Source organism: Arabidopsis thaliana, chromosome 5, assembly GCF_000001735.4.
Source record: "Arabidopsis thaliana chromosome 5, partial sequence".
Lineage (NCBI taxonomy): Eukaryota > Viridiplantae > Streptophyta > Magnoliopsida > Brassicales > Brassicaceae > Arabidopsis > Arabidopsis thaliana.
This window is the reverse complement of record NC_003076.8, coordinates 7,138,758-7,155,309: the sequence shown is the minus strand read 5'-3', so window position 1 is coordinate 7,155,309 and position 16,552 is coordinate 7,138,758. Positions and strand designations below refer to the sequence as shown.

Sequence of the window (16,552 nt, the reverse complement as noted above, 5' to 3'; positions counted from 1 at the left end):
ACTGTCACATATTTGAAAGCTCTTTGTGGAATTAATGATTGATCAAATGGAGTTAAATCAACGTTCCTATGTTCCTTCTTCAACGTTCCTATGTTCCTATGTTGTTTCCACTGTGAAATGTTTTCGTAACATAATGGCTCCGATTGGTGATGACAAAAAGAACAATAGAAATATGAATGAAAAATAACAAAAATGAGAAAAAAGAGGAAAGTAGCCATAAGTAGGAACCAAGAAGAACATAGGAATTGAACAAAATGATTATGGTAAATGGTAACCAAAAAGGTGAACTAATATTTAACATAATAATTACTAAAAATATCATTTATTGAATTTTGTTTATTAATTTCATTTAAAATTAAAGTTCTGTATGAATTTAAAATAAATTAAATTATAAATTTCTCTTCAAAACATTTATTTATTTTATAGTAAAAATTTAAATTATATTACAAATTCAAAATAAATTTCACTTTAAAACATTTATTTATACTAATTTAAAATAAATTCATAACATTCATTAAATTGAAAGTTTGATAAAAAAATATATTTATATATCAATATATACTAAAGATATGGAAAATATTATATATGGAAATATAAATATTATCATAAAAGCTATTTTAAATTTATTTAATAAATAAAAACGAATTTTACTTTTTTGTTCCTCTTGGTTCCTCTACAATTTTGGGATGGAACAATTTTGTTCTATCATTCTTTTTTTTTGAGGAATGATGAGGAAAAATGTAGGACCCACATGTCTGAAAATGGAACAAAAATACATTGTAAATGGTAAAAAAAACTAAGGAACAAAGAAGAACACAACTTTTCTACTCATTCTTTTTCTCAAAAGTGGTTACCAATCGGAGCCAATGTATCCTACTATATTATTTGGGAAGTACATTTTAAATGTAACCTTAATTTTTGTAAATAATTACATAGGTATGCCATTAGAAATAAAATTTTAAAAAGTAAATTAATTTATCTCTTTAATGATTAAAATGTCAAATACTAATTTAATTAATTAAATTTAATTAAAAAACGAAATATATTATTAATTTCCAAAAATAATAACCAATCAAAATCAACATATAAGATTTGATATCTAAATTTTAATTAATTTAATTTAATTAAAAAAACAAAATACATTATTAATTTCCAAAAAAATAATCAGTTAAAATCAACAAATTATGTTTGATATCTAAATTATCATATTATTTTTTTATTAATTATTATAGTTCACTTCTCATCTTTATATGATTCTATTTTTGCGGAAAAATAATATCATCATTATAAAAGAATAATTAGAGTTTTTTCGCATATGCCATAATTTGAATTTTTAAAAACAAATATAAACTGTTCAATACATGAAAAAATATTATAACGGTGAAAAATAGATTTAAGAAAACTTTCTTCTGAGTAACGGGTCATAATTTGAAATATTTATATTCAATTTCATACATATTATATTGAAAATTTATAATTTATATATACTACAATAATTAATAACATATTAGATGTGATTCAATTTTTAATACAAGACGGGTTTTTGAATCAACATTAATAAAAAAGTAAAATATAATTAATCCACTGTTTCAATACGGGTTAAATCTTTAATTTATTATTTTTTAAGACCACTAATATTAAACATATCAAATCATCCTAATTTAGAAAAGATTATATAAAACCAAAAATGTTATGTGGTATGTATAATGTTACTATATATAAAATTAAACTATAAAATATAAATGTATTAGAGAATGATACAATTTGTAAAACTTTTATATATGAAAAATAATTATTAAATTTTAAAAATTACTACTTAAAAAAAAAATCACGGGACGAGTAAAGAAATTACAGAACGTGTTTTATTTTGGAATTGGATTATATGGTGGATGTATTTGAATCAATATTTATAAAATTTTAAAATATTATTAACATGCTGTTTTAATAGAGGTTAAAAACTTCAGTTTTTTAACAATTGTCTCATGAATTCGTGGTATAGTGTTACTTAATAACAATTATAAACTGTAAAATATAAATATTTTATAAAAATAAAATTTGCAAGTTTTAATATATATTACTTTTGAAAAATAAATCGTCCCGCGGTATACCGCGGGTTAAAATCTAGTATTAGTATATTATCCCATTAGTGAATAAACACTTACATAGTTACATAAATTATAAATAACTAGGAAAACTTGCAAAATATATAATTCCAATGTTTTTAATTATTTTAAATTTATGAATTTTAGTTGGAATTCATCTCAATTTTTTTCGGTTTTGTTGTGTTATAACGATAAAAAGCGATTTGTGTAATTGTTATCAAAGTATAATTGTTATCAAACGCTAATAATACTAATCGTATGCAAATATAGCGTTTGTAAGTAATTGCGGAAGAACCAATCTAGTAGCCTTTGACACCCGAAACGCCTGGCTACGATTACACGCGTTTCCGAAACGTTGGGCTTTGCTTAGCTGCGACATTTTCAGTGAACGAAGAAAACCACGGTAGTAGACTAGTAGTTGTAGAAAAAAACAAAACGAAATCGAAGAAGAAGAGAGGAAGGATGAAGAAGATCCCGGTGCTTCTCATGGGCTGCGGAGGCGTTGGCCGCCACCTTCTTCAACACATCGTCTCTTGCCGATCGCTTCACGCCAAAATGGTCCTTACTCTCTTTCTCCTCACTTACTTGTGTCTCCATTGCTCGATTTCTCAGTAATGAATGAATCCTATACTAAATGTGGTTTCTGAATCGTCTTACTTCGATTTTGCCATGCTTGTAGAGGAAAATTTCTTCATCTGCATTATCATCCTCACCATCATCTAGGTTTTTCTCGAGTTGATAAAATGTTGGAAGTAATGGGAATAAGGCAAATTCGTCTAGCTTAGCTCACAAATTATGAATTCCTCACTTGTATCCGTTTAACAGGGAGTTCATATACGGGTGATTGGAGTATGTGATAGTAAATCCTTAGTTGCTCCAATGGATGTGCTCAAAGAGGAACTGAATGATGAACTCTTGTCAGAAGTTTGCCTTATCAAATCAACTGGTTCTGCATTATCGAAGTTGGGTGCTTTGGGTAAGTATTTACCATGAGTCTCTTTATGGATCATAAGCCGAATGATCATATGTTCTTAATCCCAGAAAAAGGTGGATATCGAGTCGTCCATGATTCCGAGTTAAGCACGGAAACAGAAGAGATTGCAAAACTTCTTGGTAAATCTACAGGTTTGTACCAAATATAAGGTTGAATTACAACTGTTGTGGTCAACATTTTGTAACGTTTGAAATCTGGTGTTGGGCCTCAATAGCTTCTGATAGATAAAATCTATGTACTTGCTATAGGCTTAGCTGTGGTGGATTGCTCAGCCAGCATGGAGACGATTGAAATATTGATGAAGGCAGTTGACTTGGGTTGCTGTATTGTCCTGGCAAATAAGAAGCCTGTTACTTCAACGCTGGTAACTTCTTGTCACTAGTGCATGTTCTGCTTATGTTATTAATGTGAAAGCATACGCATCGGATTGTTCCCTGAAGCTGTTTCTCTTCCCTTTTGGTTTTATTGTTGTGTATCATTAGCTTGAACAGGTATATTCAGGGACATCATAGAATCTTGAACTTTTACTTTATGTTGTTTTCAAGAATAAGAAGTTGCCTTAGGTTCTCTTTGAATTAAAAATACCCTTTCTGCAAATTGTTTCAAGAATAAGAAGTTAATCTAGTTCTCCAAATTCTCTATCTGCAAATCCATCTTGTTTTTTTAACAACCGGACATACCCTAGATAGTAGGCGAGAACTACAAAAAAAGTTTCTCAGTACATCTGTGCTAATCTAATTTTTCAAGTAGTTGGAAATTACTCATATTTTCTCTCATCTTGTCTTCTGCGCAGGAACATTACGACAAATTGGCTTTGCATCCGCGATTCATCCGCCATGAATCTACTGTAGGTGAAACACAGCTTGTGTATAGAGTATAACACTATTATATCACATTTTAGTACTCATTTGAAAATGAAACTAGTTGTAAACATGTGGTGGTATTGTTGGCTCTATACAGTAGGTAGTGAAAAGCTTTTGCGCCTGACATATGTTTATTTATAGGTTGGTGCTGGTCTTCCTGTCATCGCATCCTTGAACCGCATAATTTCGTCTGGAGATCCTGTTCATAGGATTGTCGGTAGTTTGAGCGGTAAGCAGACTTCAGATGTTTATCGTTTTTCTTATCCCAATATATGCATGTATTATTTATTTACGTATCTTTGTATCCGTTCTCGATTAATGATAGGTACCTTGGGATATGTAATGAGTGAGCTTGAAGATGGCAAGCCTCTAAGCCAAGTTGTTCAAGCTGCCAAAAAGCTGGGGTACACTGAACCAGGTCCGTCCAGTTTTATTTTAGTCATCATAGCACATATCTTGTTTTCTGATTGATAGTCATCTCACATCTGCTTTATCTACTACTATTTTAGCAACACTATCTTCAAATAGATATTGCTTTGTCTGCTTTTCTACACTCCATTAGCTGTTTTGTAGCTCGACAATATACTCCAACTTGCTTTGACCTGATAGTGCATCATAGTTGGTTTAGCCTTGGGAAAAACTACATGTAATAGATGAAAAGAAAGATCATCTTTGAATATTCTTAATATGATGTTTGATTGACATGTTCTTTTGTTTTCTTCACAGATCCACGTGACGACCTCGGTGGCATGGATGTTGCTAGAAAGGTATGAACATATATATGTAGTGTCTCTTGCGAGAGTTAGAGTGCATGCATACCTTTGTTGATGTAGGTGAGAGGTTATCTTCAGTCCAGATGGCAGATTGCTTTCTTCATCTAATTTGAGTAAAGTAGAAAAGGCAGTTATGATTTGTCTGGTGGTCATGTGAACAACTCTTTTTTCTTGAATCTGATTTCCTGATGCTATTGGTAGGCAAATCCTCCAATTTGTTCTGTTTTTACCAACTCACTGCGATTAAAAAGACTATGCGTTGATATTCCCATATATTTTCATTTTTCAAGCAAATTTTTTTGTTGACGAGAATATAATTAATACAAACTTTAATTTGTTTCAACTTTGTTTGTGTCTGTCGTGATAGGGTTTGATTCTTGCTCGACTTCTTGGGAAGAGGATAATTATGGACAGCATTAAGGTATGAACCACATTCAAAGCTTTTTTCTTTTTTTCTTTTTGTATTCTGATGCTATGATATATGTTTGGTAACCAACTCTCTTCGAGTAAGGTGGAGAATTCTAGTTCATTTCTGATCTCAGTCTTGTCTAAATTTTGGTTCTGCTTTCTCGATCCCCAAAAAAAGGCTCCTAACAAGACTCCTTTGATCCTTTTCTCCTGTACATAACCTCTGTAGTTTTTTTTGGGTGTATCTGTAGATAGAGAGCTTGTATCCAGAAGAGATGGGACCTGGACTCATGTCTGTGGATGATTTCCTCCATAATGGAATAGTAAAACTTGATCAGAATATAGAGGAGAGAGTTAAAAAAGCTTCATCAAAAGGGTGTGTGCTTCGTTATGTCTGTGTGATTGAGGGTTCAAGGTAATAACGGTTACCTTTACTCTCACAGTCAATAATCAATAACGTAAAGAAATTTGTTTCAAGGCTAATTTGATGTAGTTAGAGAGAACAATTGTTTCCTAATTATATTGGTACATGCAAATGCTAGTGTACAATGTCGGAATCTTCTGATTTTGAATTTCACGTTCTCTCTGCAGCGTTCAAGTTGGCATTCGAGAAGTTTCAAAAGATTCACCATTGGGACGGCTAAGAGGCAGTGACAATATAGTAAGTTTGTTATAATATTCTGTTTGTTAAACCTTTCTGAAACTGCTAATACTTCGGTTTTCAACGGCTTATCAGTGCCCTTCTCCGCAGACTTAGCTCATATGAGATTGTCATATATTGATTGTGATTCATTTGCTCACTTTATCTCATGAACGCAAGCACAATATTTGCCTCTAGATTGTCTTGTGAGTAAGAATAACTGATATAGTGATATGATTGGAAAACTGCAGGTAGAGATATATAGCCGTTGCTACAAGGAGCAGCCTTTGGTGATTCAAGGTGCCGGAGCCGGGAACGACACAACTGCAGCCGGTGTTCTTGCAGACATCATCGACTTGCAGGATCTTTTTCACTGAGAGGAGGCTGTGGTATTTAGTTTTTATCAAAATAATAATAACACAATTCATAATTGATCTCTTCTCTGATCTTGTCAAGGCAGAAAATTAGCCAACAAGAACGTGGCCTCTCCTTAACATTACCAAAAAGAGATTTTTTTTTTTTTTGCTGGTTGTTTAAAAGAAAGCGTTGACTAAATAAATAACAAAACGGGGTCAAACGGAGAGAACGGTGTCGTTTGATAGCTCAGTGTGATCGATTTGATTCTTGGGATCAAGAGCCATCTCACGGAGCCGAAGAAGACTTCCGGTAGCCAAAATCGCCTTCGGATTTATATCATGCAGAGATCGGAGATACAAACTCTGACAAGCTTTATTCGCCGCCTCAGATAACTCCCTATCTTCCATTTTGAGCCCAAGGAGACAATGCCCTAAGATCCTCAAAATCGGTTGGAGAAGCTCCCATGGCAATGGAATCCTTCCACTATCTCTCTCAGATCTTCCTCCAATAGCAACATTCTCTTCCTCTCTCCACGAATCATCGCTCAAAGTCGGAATCACAGCCCGTGAAGATTGCTCCGTTTCTCCGTTTTGCCCCGCCCATTTCTCACACGATTCACAGAAATTAAGCTTAGATTCGCGTGGCATTTTCGAGATTTTGCTATAGTAAAGCTCCAACGCGACTCCGACGATCCTCGCGCGGCGCGTGGATCTAACCGTCCCGTGTGGATCTAACGTGGAGGAGATCACAGCGATGTTGAGGCACGTTGAGTTGTTGTTCCTTGTGAGACCTTTGGATTCATGGTAAATGCTTGGATATGAGAGATCTGGAATGTTGACGGTTATTGCTTGACCGGCACGTGAGGTTGTTTCGTGCGCGTAGAGAGCGAGTAAAACGGCTTCGAATCCGGCTTGTGGTTGACGGAGAGGGACACGAGAGAGGTAGAGACCAGCGATTAAAGGAACGAATCGGAGGACGAGAAGCTGAAGCGATGGTTCCGCGGATTGGAATGTGTCGTAGAGCCAACGGCAGAGGTTGTTATCTCCGGCGCCTGAATCGGGACGTAGGAGGAGAGAGGAGATCGCGGTGGAGACGGCTTCATCGTCGAGGAGGATGGTTATTGTGGAAGGGATGTTTGTGTTTGTGACGATCGTGGATAAGGATTGGATTGCTGTTTGACATTTTGTGTTGGATTCTGATTCGTTGTTGGTCACTGTGGTTTCTGAATCTCCGGTGATCGCCGGAGAAGGTGGTGAGTCATGGCTTGAGGAAGAATCAGACATTTTGGGGAAGATGATGATCGCTTCTGAGAGAGTAGAGGTGAAAAATATGGAAATTTTGAAAACTTTGAGAAAATTACGCAGCAAAAATAGAATCAAATAAAAGTAAACCAAATTATGGGCTTGATAGTTATGGGCTAGAAGCCCAAATTAAATTTGATCTTTATCCCGTGTATTTAGATGGGTCATTTCACACCGAAACTTTTCAAGTTATCTCATGAACGTGACCGTTTCAAAGACATCATGTGCATCCTCAATAGTCGCTTGTGTGTATCGGAGACAAAGGGGCTAACCCAAGTGATATGGTCGTTAGATTCTTCAGGCGGCAACAAGCCATGGAACAAATTATGTTCGATAGATCTCACAAAAACTCTTTCTTTGTCCACTTCCCTCTGGCGCCAATAGCATTATTGGACAAGAATAAGCTATTGCTTCAAGGTCATGGTTGCATGGAAGAACATGTGATATATGATCTCCATGCAAAATCTTACTCTTACTAGAAAAAGCGTATTTACAACTAAAAATCACTTATTGTGGAATTTTGAAAACTTTGAGAATATAACGCAGCAAAAATAGGATCAATCTTATATAATAAAACAAAGATATACATGTGTTGTAGCTGCTCATATCGTACGATCTGGACGCTTGATTTGTTTTTCGATCGGACGGTTAGTATAGCACCGTCCGGGGACCATAAAAAAAAAACAAATTGGCAATAATGTTTTTTTTTTTACATTGTTTGATGCTTGGTTGGTTTTGGACCTTTTGGTTCTCCATCTTCAAAATCTCATCAATCCGATTAGAGAAATTAGGGCAACGTAATTTTGGCGAAAATCCTCTCTCTGTTACGAATAGATTGTTTTTGATTACTAAAGGTACTAACTTTTCTCGATTCCGCTTGCTTGTTTTAGCTTTCATCTCTGTTTCTAGGGATTTATCGTTGTTCCTCTGTTTCGTTTTAGCTAACATTTACGAATCTCTTCGTTTTTCTTTGTTTATGATGTGTTGGTCTGATTGTTATCGATTTTTGGGGGTAAAAATTTGTATTTTGTTTAATCTGGTTTGGTTCTATTGATGAATCGTTTTTCTCGTTTATCTTCAAGCTTAGCTGGATTCGTCTCTGGTGCTGTAGATTTTCGAGATCCGGTCAGAGTCGTTCGTGAAAAGCTCCTTGTTTAAGTGTTACGGGCTACATCGGACGCTGACTGGCTTTTCATGGAATTTGAGTGCCAAGAGAGACTTGAAGCTGCGAACGATCAAAGAAGTGAGTCTGGTCTTTTGAATACCGATTTGAGAATAGGTAATGATGGGTCTGTTGAGATTCCAAATGTGAAGTTGTGTTGTCAGAAAAAGAAGGGAACTTTAGTGCCCAGTGGCTCGAAACAGTTACTCTCTGACAAGGATTTGTCTACTACCATTATTGATTTACCTCAGGCATTGATATCTGAGATTCTTAATTGCCTTGACCCAAAAGAGTTGGGTCTAGTGTCTTGTGTTTCAACTTATCTGCATAGGTTAGCATCTGAGCATCACGCTTGGAAGGAGTTCTATCGTGAGAGATGGGGACTCCCTGTAGTTTTCGGAGCTGCAAGTTCAGGGCTTTCTGATGAGAGATCATGGAAAGATCTGTTTGTTGAAAGGGAATTTAGGAGTAGGACCTTTTTAGGACGTTATAGTATTGATACTCTGTATGGTCACACTGAAGCAGTCCGGACTGTTTTTCTCTTAGCTTCTGCCAAGCTCGTTTTCACTTCTGGATATGATTCCATTGTTCGGATGTGGGACATGGAAGAAGGCTTGTCTATTGCGGCATCTAAACCTCTCGGTTGTACGATTAGGGCACTTGCTGCTGATACAAAGCTGTTGGTAGCTGGCGGTACTGATGGATTCATTCATTGCTGGAAATCACTGGATGGTCTCCGGAACCTGTTTGATCTCACAGGTTTTCAGAAAGAGAAGACTGAGTTTCGGCTATGGGGACATGAGGGTCCTATTACATCTCTTGCCCTGGACATGACAAGTATCTTTAGCGGTTCATGGGATATGTCTGTTCGTATATGGGATCGATCTTCAATGAAGTGTGTCAAAACCTTGAGGCATAGTGATTGGGTTTGGGGACTTGCACCTCATGAAACCACCCTCGCTAGCACGTCAGGTTCTGATGTATATATTTGGGACGTTAGCAGTGAGACTCCATTGGCGATCATCCCTGATGCTCATGAGGGTACCACTTACTCTTTGGCAAGAAGCCATACTGGGGATTTCCTGTTTACTGGTGGAGAAGATGGAGGGATTAAAATGTTTGAGATCAGAAGATACGGTAGTGAAACAAGCGTTGTACTTATATCTCAATGGATGCCTCACACTAGTCCTGTCTACTCTCTTTCTTTTGAGTTTCCTTGGCTTGTCTCAGCATCCGGTGACGGTAAACTCGCACTTATCGACGTTAGGAAACTGTTAAAAACTAACCGTTGTGCCTATTCCAAAAGGATTTCTTCGAGTACTGTGGAACCGCCACAACGAATGCTGCACGGGTTCGGGTCAAACTTGTTCTCTGTGGACGTGGGTTATGACCGTATAGTGTGTGGAGGTGAAGAAGGCACAGTCCGGATATGGAACTTCACACAAGCATTGGAGATAGAGCGAAGGACCCGAGCTCTGAAAGGAATGAGGCATGAGAATAGGATGAGACGAAGGAGAATGCAAATGGAGATGAACGCAAAGAATGGAAGGCCTGACCAATGCTCCATTGCTGCTCATAAGAACCCCATCAATGGAGAAAGGAACCGAGCCTGGCATAGTAAACGAAGAGCAAGCGGGAAGGCGAAGGCCTAAGCGATAAGATTGGATTTATCTTTAATACATTTAGTAAAGCAATTTTATAACCTTGACACATGTTGGCTTTAACTTTTAAGCTATCAGAGTTGGGTCTTTATGATTGGTGGAAAATGAGAAAATTGGCTTTTAGTTCATATATTTTGGAAGCTTTTAGTATGAAAAAATGCAAGAGATTCCTCGAAGGTTCACTAACTTCTAACTGAATTTCAAAATCTTACAATACAACAAACATAGTAATATTTTTCAAGTTCAAAAACAAGAAAACGAAAAATATAAACAAAAAAGGAAGTTCCAATTCTCTATTGGCTTTTCTTTGAAACTTGAAGAATTTGATATTTGATCGACCATGACAGAATAGCAAAGCCTCATGAGTCTTGGTTCTTTCGTTTGAATTCCCAGATCAATTCCTAGTTCTCTCGTTTGAATTCCTAGTCTCTTCGACTTCAATCTACCCACTAAATTCTATTGCAGTTAATCCACAACAAAAGCCAATAATTATCCACTTAATTAAAAAAGTAATGCATGCAATGTAAGTGAGAAATCAATGACTAGTGTACCCTCTCGAATTTCATGTACAAGAAAAACTCTTTGTCTTCCTTAGCGTAAAACATAAAAAGGCTTTAAGACTCTTTGCACTCACCGCACGCCTCTTCATCTCCTCTTACATAATCCTTTCTTTTACTATTTAAGGGTTATTCCTTATTCGGGGCCAAACACCTTAGGTACGTCAAAGCCAGAACCGAACTAAGGATCAACGACGCATAACATCTGGAGGCCGAGAAATGGATACGACTCTACCGCCTCCTCAACACATGGAACGTGAACCTTTGAAGAGCAAGAGTAGTCTTCTTCCAATGACTCGCCGTGGCAACGGTTCCAAAGGACAGAAGATTCTTCTGCTCACTAACCACTTCAGAGTCAACTTCAGAAAACCAAACAGTCATAATTTCTTCCATTACAGCGTGCGCTTTTTGTTTCCCTTCCTGTTCCTGTTTCCATGACTTGATTTGGAAAACATACTTTATAGTGTGCTTTGTCTCTTTGGATACAGGTTACTATCACATATGAAGATGGTAGTCCACTTTTAGCCAAAGGTTTTGGCAGAAAGATTCTTGAAAAAGTTCAACAGACTTGTCAAGCTGATTTGGGTTGCAAACATTTTGCTTATGATGGCGACAAGAATCTTTATACTGTTGGTCCTCTTCCTAGATCCAGTCTAGACTTCTCTGTTGTTCTTGAAACCGCGCCTTCTAGGAGAAACGCAGACAAAAGACTAAAGCTTCCTCACCAATCCAAGAAATTCAATGTTGCAATCCTTTTTGCGCCTCCAGAAATCCCAATGGAAGCTATTGCAAATGCTCTTCAAGGAAAGAAAACTAAACATCTTCTAGATGCTATCAGAGTGATGGACTGTATTTTGAGCCAAAATGCAGCTAGACAGTTAGTGAACCTTTTTTAGTTTTTTTTTCTTAGATATATTCTTGGATATTTGATGTTCTTGATGTTCATGTTGTGACACATTTCTATTTTGCGCAGAGGTTGCCTCCTAGTTCGGCAATCTTTCTTCCACAATGACGCAAAGTACTTTGCGAATATCGGTGAAGGTGTAGATTGTTGCAAAGGATTTCATTCAAGCTTCAGAACTACTCAGGGAGGCTTGTCCCTCAATATTGGTAATTTCTTTTCTTTTAACATATGTTTTTTCATGTGGTATTAAAAACATTCTTTGTAACATTTCAGTTTTAATTTCTTTCATCAGATGTTTCGACTGCTATGATAGTAAAACCTGGTCCTGTTGTTGATTTTCTTATTGCAAATCAAGGTGTGAACGATCCATTCTCTATTAACTGGAAAAAGGTATTTACAAGAATTTCAAATGGTGTTTTAGCATATCTTTGAGGTGAAGTACTTCATTTTCTGATTTTTTTTTTTGTTTCTCTCTCGTATAGGCTAAAAATACTCTGAAAAATCTTAGAGTTAAAGTCCTCCCTTCAAATCAAGAATACAAGATAACCGGACTAAGTGGACTACACTGCAAAGATCAAACGTATGTTGTGAGTTGATATTTATTTTAAGTTTTCTTGTTTTGCTTCTCGTTTATCTCTTTTTCTTGTGTGATTTAGGTTTACTTGGAAGAAAAGGAACCAAAACAGGGAATTTGAGGAGGTTGAGATTACAGTGTCCGATTACTTCACTAGGATCCGTGAAATCGAACTGCGTTACTCGGGTGGCTTACCTTGTATCAATGTTGGTAAGCCAAATCGTCCTACCTACTTTCCCATTGAGGTAATATTTGTTTTTTGTTTTGTTTTTCTTCCACATAATCTCATGTTTAATGGCTTATGATACTTATGATACTTTCCCATCTTTTGTTTTATAAAACATTTTGCAGCTCTGTGAGCTTGTATCTCTACAACGCTATACTAAAGCGCTAACCAAATTCCAGAGGAGTAACCTTATCAAAGAATCAAGGCAGAATCCACAACAAAGAATTGGTGTGTTAACCAGAGTAAGGACTTTAAATTTTCCATTTATCCTCTTTTTATTTGCATTTTTATGTATACTAAGTTCCATGTTTTGCAGGCTCTCAAGACTAGTAATTATAATGATGACCCAATGTTGCAAGAATGTGGTGTTAGGATTGGCTCTGACTTCACTCAAGTCGAAGGCCGCGTGTTACCAACACCAAAGGTGATTTTTCTTCCATTACATTTTTGGTTATGGAAGGTTTGATTTTATTATTATATATCTGTGGTCTCTTAATCCCTTATAAACAGCTTAAAGCTGGCAAAGAACAAGACATCTATCCTATTAATGGGAGTTGGAACTTCAAGAACAAGGTCCTTAACTATCCTCTGTCTTCTCAAACAAGTTTTGTTTTGAAAACTTGTGACACTGATCATCAAACTTTCATCTACAGACATTTTTTAAGCCAGCCACAGTTACTAGATGGGCTGTTGTGAACTTCTCTGCTCGCTGTGACCCGCAAAAGATTATTGATGATTTGACCAGATGTGGAAAGATGAAAGGAATTGTAAGCTTACTTTTCGTCATCAGGACCATTGGTTACTACAATAAAGAACACTAATAACAAAACCCTCTCTTGGTTTTTTTGTTTTGTTTTCATTACCAGAACGTAGATTCTCCATACCATGTCGTCTTTGAAGAAAATCCTCAGTTTAAGGATGCCACTGGTTCTGTAAGAGTTGATAAGATGTTTCAACATTTACAATCAATACTCGGCGAAGTTCCTCCAAAATTCCTTCTATGCATACTCGAAAAGAAAAACTCTGATGTTTATGGTAACACTAAGCACTTAACCTTTCCTGAATCATATAGTATACACCTTTTTTTTTTTTCTCATATGGAAAATTTTATCACTTAGGTCCTTGGAAAAAGAAAAATCTTGTTCAATGTGGAATTGTGAATGTATTGTTCCTCCTCAAAACTTAAATGATCAGTATCTCACAAATCTTCTACTAAAGATAAATGCCAAGGTGATGATCTCTTCTTGAATCAATCTTTGTAGTTTCTGATATAATAATCTTATAGTTAATCTCTGCCATTTCTGTATAGCTTGGTGGATTGAATTCAGTTTTGGATATGGAGCTGTCAGGAACAATGCCTCTGGTAATGAGAGTTCCTACCATCATTATTGGAATGGATGTATCTCATGGTTCTCCTGGACAGTCTGATCATATACCATCCATTGCCGCGGTAACATTGTTTTTTTTTTTCTTTTTCACTTTCTTGTGTTGTATTTTTATGTAAGCTACTGATATCTTTGGAATGCATAGGTTGTGAGCTCCAGAGAGTGGCCACTGATCTCAAAATACAGGGCTTGTGTGCGTACACAGTCGCCTAAAGTTGAAATGATCGATAGCCTCTTTAAACCCGTCTCTGACAAAGATGATCAAGGTATCATGAGGTAATACTATATATTACTGGACTATTTTGTAACTCGTATTAATTAGCCCTGCTTTTATGTAACAGTATATGATTTTTAAGATTCAATGATGTGTTTACAGAGAGCTCTTGCTTGACTTTCACTCAAGTTCTGGAAAGAAACCGAATCACATTATCATTTTCAGGTATGCATGTATAATTTTTAGGCATGCATGTAGTTTAATACAATTTTTCTAACTCTTAACTACACCAATACATGCAGGGATGGTGTCAGTGAATCTCAGTTTAACCAAGTTCTTAATATTGAACTGGATCAGATGATGCAAGTAAGGATTTTGGTTTTACCATTTTTAAGCTCTTAAATACTTAGCCTATGTTTGACCATTTTGGAGTTTAAGGTTTAACTTTTGTTACATTATTAGGCATGCAAGTTCTTGGATCAGAAGTAAGATCCCAAGTTTACACTGATCATAGCTCAGATAAACCACCACACGAAGTTCTTCCAAACCGAAAGCCCTAATAATGTTCTTCCAGGTAAACAGTTGCAGATATTTTTTTGTGTTTTGTTTGTTTGTTAGTGTTGTTGAAATGACTTGAAACCTGTTCTCTATTTACCCGCAGGAACAATAATTGACAGCAACATCTGTCACCAACACAACAACGATTTCTATCTTTGTGCTCATGCTGGAAAGATTGTAAGTGATAAGTATATATATTATTATGCTCGAATCCTTTATGAATCGAACAAAAACTTAAAAACACTTTTCGATGTGTTAGGGAACTACAAGGCCAACACATTACCATGTGCTCTACGACGAGATTGGATTTGACACAGATCAACTCCAAGAACTTGTGCATTCACTATCCTATGTGTAAGCAGCACATCACTTCAAACTTTTTTTTACCTGATACATTAAATCTCTGTATTGAATTTAGCCATTAATCTCTTAATTCTTTGCTTTATTACTTGTAGCTACCAGCGGAGCACAACTGCCATCTCTCTTGGTAATTCTTTTGGCATTTGATATCTCAGCTTTATGTGTAGAATTTGAAAAATTGACACAACTTGATTATTATGCAGTTGCGCCGATATGTTATGCTCATTTGGCGGCTGCACAGATGGCAACTGCAATGAAGTTTGAGGACATGTCTGAGACTTCATCGAGCCACGGCGGGATCACCACAGCTGGAGCAGTCCCTGTGCCTCCCATGCCGAAGCTGAACACCAACGTTGCTAGTTCAATGTTCTTTTGCTGAAAGAACAAAAATAAGCACAAGTGACTTGGCTTTTCTTCTAATGAACAAACCAAATAACAAGATTGTTTCTCTCGCTTTCATGACTTTTCGTTTATTCTCTATTTTATTGTTGATTGCTGTTTTCGATTCTTATTGAATCGCAAACTTAAGACATAATCAGTTGCATTTTATTACTACGATTGATATAAGTTGTTTCTTGTTACATGAACCTGAGTGAAGTTTTTTTTTTTCACAAGAGAAATTTTGTATTAAACATATCCAACTCATACAAGGCCTAAGAAAAGCCTATTCAAAATGCAAGATTACAGAAATTATTTAGACCCAACAAGGCCCAAAGAGATTTCCTACAGAAGAAGAAACTGGAATTTGTCTCTATCTCAGATCACGTGTCGTCAATAGGAGAAAGACCTATACGTGTGAGATGAGAAGCCTAAAAGTGAACCGACTTCTTCCTTTGTCGTCCGAGCACCGATTCCGGTGAAGAAGGAATCACAACCGATAACAATCGACATAGATTCTTCTGATTTTTCGCCGGTATAAAGTAATCGAAACTCCAATTAAACCAACAGCTTAAGGCAATGATAATAAGCGAAGGAATCAACTTCTTTTCTTCATCTTAAAACTCAAATCTCTGTAAATATTCCTGCAAATTGAATCTCAAAAGAGAGTGGATTGGATAAGAAGCAATAGAAATCGAGATTGCTATCACTATTATCACCAACACATCTCAATGAGAATTATTAAAAGTAAAACAGAAACAAATAAACCGGATCTAACACCGGTACATAACTGGCCAAAACCACCGGAAAGATGACGGTGGAATGACCAGAGACAAAAGCGGACACCATCGCATAGAAAGCCGAAAACATGCCGCATACAAGAGGAGCCAGCCAAACGGTGCTACGGAGCCATCGTTGCCGGAGAGAAAACTGGCCGACGTTGCTGAGGGAGCCAACACCGCCAGTGAAAAGCCAACCAACCTCCTCTATAATAGCCGGAGGCTGTTGGACTGAAGCTGGTTTAACAACCAGATGGCTTTGCCGGATTCACCGGATGGCGGAAGAAAAACTAAGCCCTTCTCTCTCTAGAAGATTTGAGAGAGATAAGAGAGAGAAGGCTTTTTAAGATATGCTA

General features: G+C 36.4%; 5 protein-coding genes across 10 annotated transcripts; 3 read left to right on the top strand and 2 right to left on the bottom strand.

Moving 5' to 3' along the window:
* The first annotated feature begins 2,387 nt into the window (after positions 1 to 2,387).
* On the top strand, positions 2,388 to 6,332 carry AT5G21060 (Glyceraldehyde-3-phosphate dehydrogenase-like family protein). 3 transcript variants are annotated; one of them, NM_122114.3, is made up of 12 exons: positions 2,388 to 2,660; positions 2,928 to 3,078; positions 3,150 to 3,227; positions 3,345 to 3,460; positions 3,890 to 3,943; positions 4,101 to 4,188; positions 4,285 to 4,377; positions 4,686 to 4,726; positions 5,100 to 5,153; positions 5,392 to 5,555; positions 5,732 to 5,801; positions 6,032 to 6,332. In NM_122114.3, exons 1-12 carry the CDS (start codon positions 2,565 to 2,567, stop codon positions 6,155 to 6,157), a joined length of 1,131 nt encoding a protein of 376 aa, NP_197605.1. In that variant the 5' UTR covers positions 2,388 to 2,564; the 3' UTR covers positions 6,158 to 6,332. The 3 variants fall into 3 exon arrangements, with proteins under 3 accessions (NP_197605.1, NP_001031916.1, NP_001031917.1); NM_001036839.2 differs by having other exon boundaries at positions 2,434 to 2,660; positions 3,144 to 3,227; NM_001036840.2 differs by having other exon boundaries at positions 2,434 to 2,660; positions 3,144 to 3,227; positions 5,732 to 5,805; positions 6,036 to 6,332.
* A 20-nt stretch (positions 6,333 to 6,352) lies between these two features.
* Positions 6,353 to 7,420, bottom strand: AT5G21050 (hyccin; the record flags this gene model as incomplete). The annotated part of the gene is made up of 1 exon (NM_122113.1): positions 6,353 to 7,420. The coding sequence occupies one exon, from the start codon at positions 7,418 to 7,420 to the stop codon at positions 6,353 to 6,355; it is 1,068 nt and encodes a 355-aa protein (NP_197604.1).
* A 612-nt stretch (positions 7,421 to 8,032) lies between these two features.
* FBX2 (F-box protein 2) lies at positions 8,033 to 10,481 on the top strand. 3 transcript variants are annotated; one of them, NM_001203423.1, is made up of 2 exons: positions 8,033 to 8,292; positions 8,521 to 10,433. In NM_001203423.1, exon 2 carries the CDS (start codon positions 8,633 to 8,635, stop codon positions 10,250 to 10,252), a length of 1,620 nt encoding a protein of 539 aa, NP_001190352.1. In that variant the 5' UTR covers positions 8,033 to 8,292; positions 8,521 to 8,632; the 3' UTR covers positions 10,253 to 10,433. The 3 variants fall into 3 exon arrangements, with proteins under 3 accessions (NP_001190352.1, NP_001331436.1, NP_568408.1); NM_001343696.1 differs by having other exon boundaries at positions 8,141 to 8,292; positions 8,550 to 10,422; NM_122112.4 differs by having other exon boundaries at positions 8,150 to 8,292; positions 8,526 to 10,481.
* A 556-nt stretch (positions 10,482 to 11,037) lies between these two features.
* On the top strand, positions 11,038 to 15,493 carry AT5G21030 (PAZ domain-containing protein / piwi domain-containing protein; the record flags this gene model as incomplete). Of its 2 annotated transcripts, none has more annotated exons than NM_122111.3 (21): positions 11,038 to 11,217; positions 11,307 to 11,695; positions 11,792 to 11,928; positions 12,015 to 12,112; positions 12,205 to 12,302; positions 12,379 to 12,541; positions 12,648 to 12,764; positions 12,839 to 12,946; positions 13,033 to 13,095; positions 13,188 to 13,289; positions 13,389 to 13,557; positions 13,655 to 13,752; positions 13,832 to 13,972; positions 14,053 to 14,183; positions 14,284 to 14,346; positions 14,424 to 14,487; positions 14,641 to 14,695; positions 14,783 to 14,856; positions 14,939 to 15,033; positions 15,135 to 15,166; positions 15,243 to 15,493. In NM_122111.3, the coding sequence occupies 21 exons, from the start codon at positions 11,038 to 11,040 to the stop codon at positions 15,416 to 15,418; spliced, it is 2,553 nt and encodes an 850-aa protein (NP_197602.2). The 2 variants fall into 2 exon arrangements, with proteins under 2 accessions (NP_197602.2, NP_001331316.1); NM_001343695.1 differs by having other exon boundaries at positions 13,176 to 13,289; positions 15,243 to 15,418.
* Positions 15,494 to 15,648: 155 nt separating this feature from the next.
* Positions 15,649 to 16,548, bottom strand: AT5G21020 (uncharacterized protein). Its single transcript, NM_203089.1, has one exon. The coding sequence runs from the start codon at positions 16,285 to 16,287 to the stop codon at positions 16,159 to 16,161; it is 129 nt and encodes a 42-aa protein (NP_974818.1). The 5' UTR covers positions 16,288 to 16,548; the 3' UTR covers positions 15,649 to 16,158.
* Positions 16,549 to 16,552: the final 4 nt, after the last annotated feature.

Excerpts from the sequence above, each read along its gene's own strand:
- AT5G21060 (NM_001036839.2), top strand. The coding sequence starts at position 2,565 with ATGAAGAAGATCCCGGTGCTTCTCATGGGCTGCGGAGGCGTTGGCCGC. Across the intron at positions 4,727-5,099 it reads GCATGGATGTTGCTAGAAAG|GGTTTGATTCTTGCTCGACT; the intron begins GTATGAACATAT and ends CTGTCGTGATAG. Across the intron at positions 5,556-5,731 it reads TGTGTGATTGAGGGTTCAAG|CGTTCAAGTTGGCATTCGAG; the intron begins GTAATAACGGTT and ends TTCTCTCTGCAG.
- FBX2 (NM_122112.4), top strand. The coding sequence starts at position 8,633 with ATGGAATTTGAGTGCCAAGAGAGACTTGAAGCTGCGAACGATCAAAGA.
- AT5G21020 (NM_203089.1), bottom strand. The coding sequence starts at position 16,287 with ATGTTTTCGGCTTTCTATGCGATGGTGTCCGCTTTTGTCTCTGGTCAT.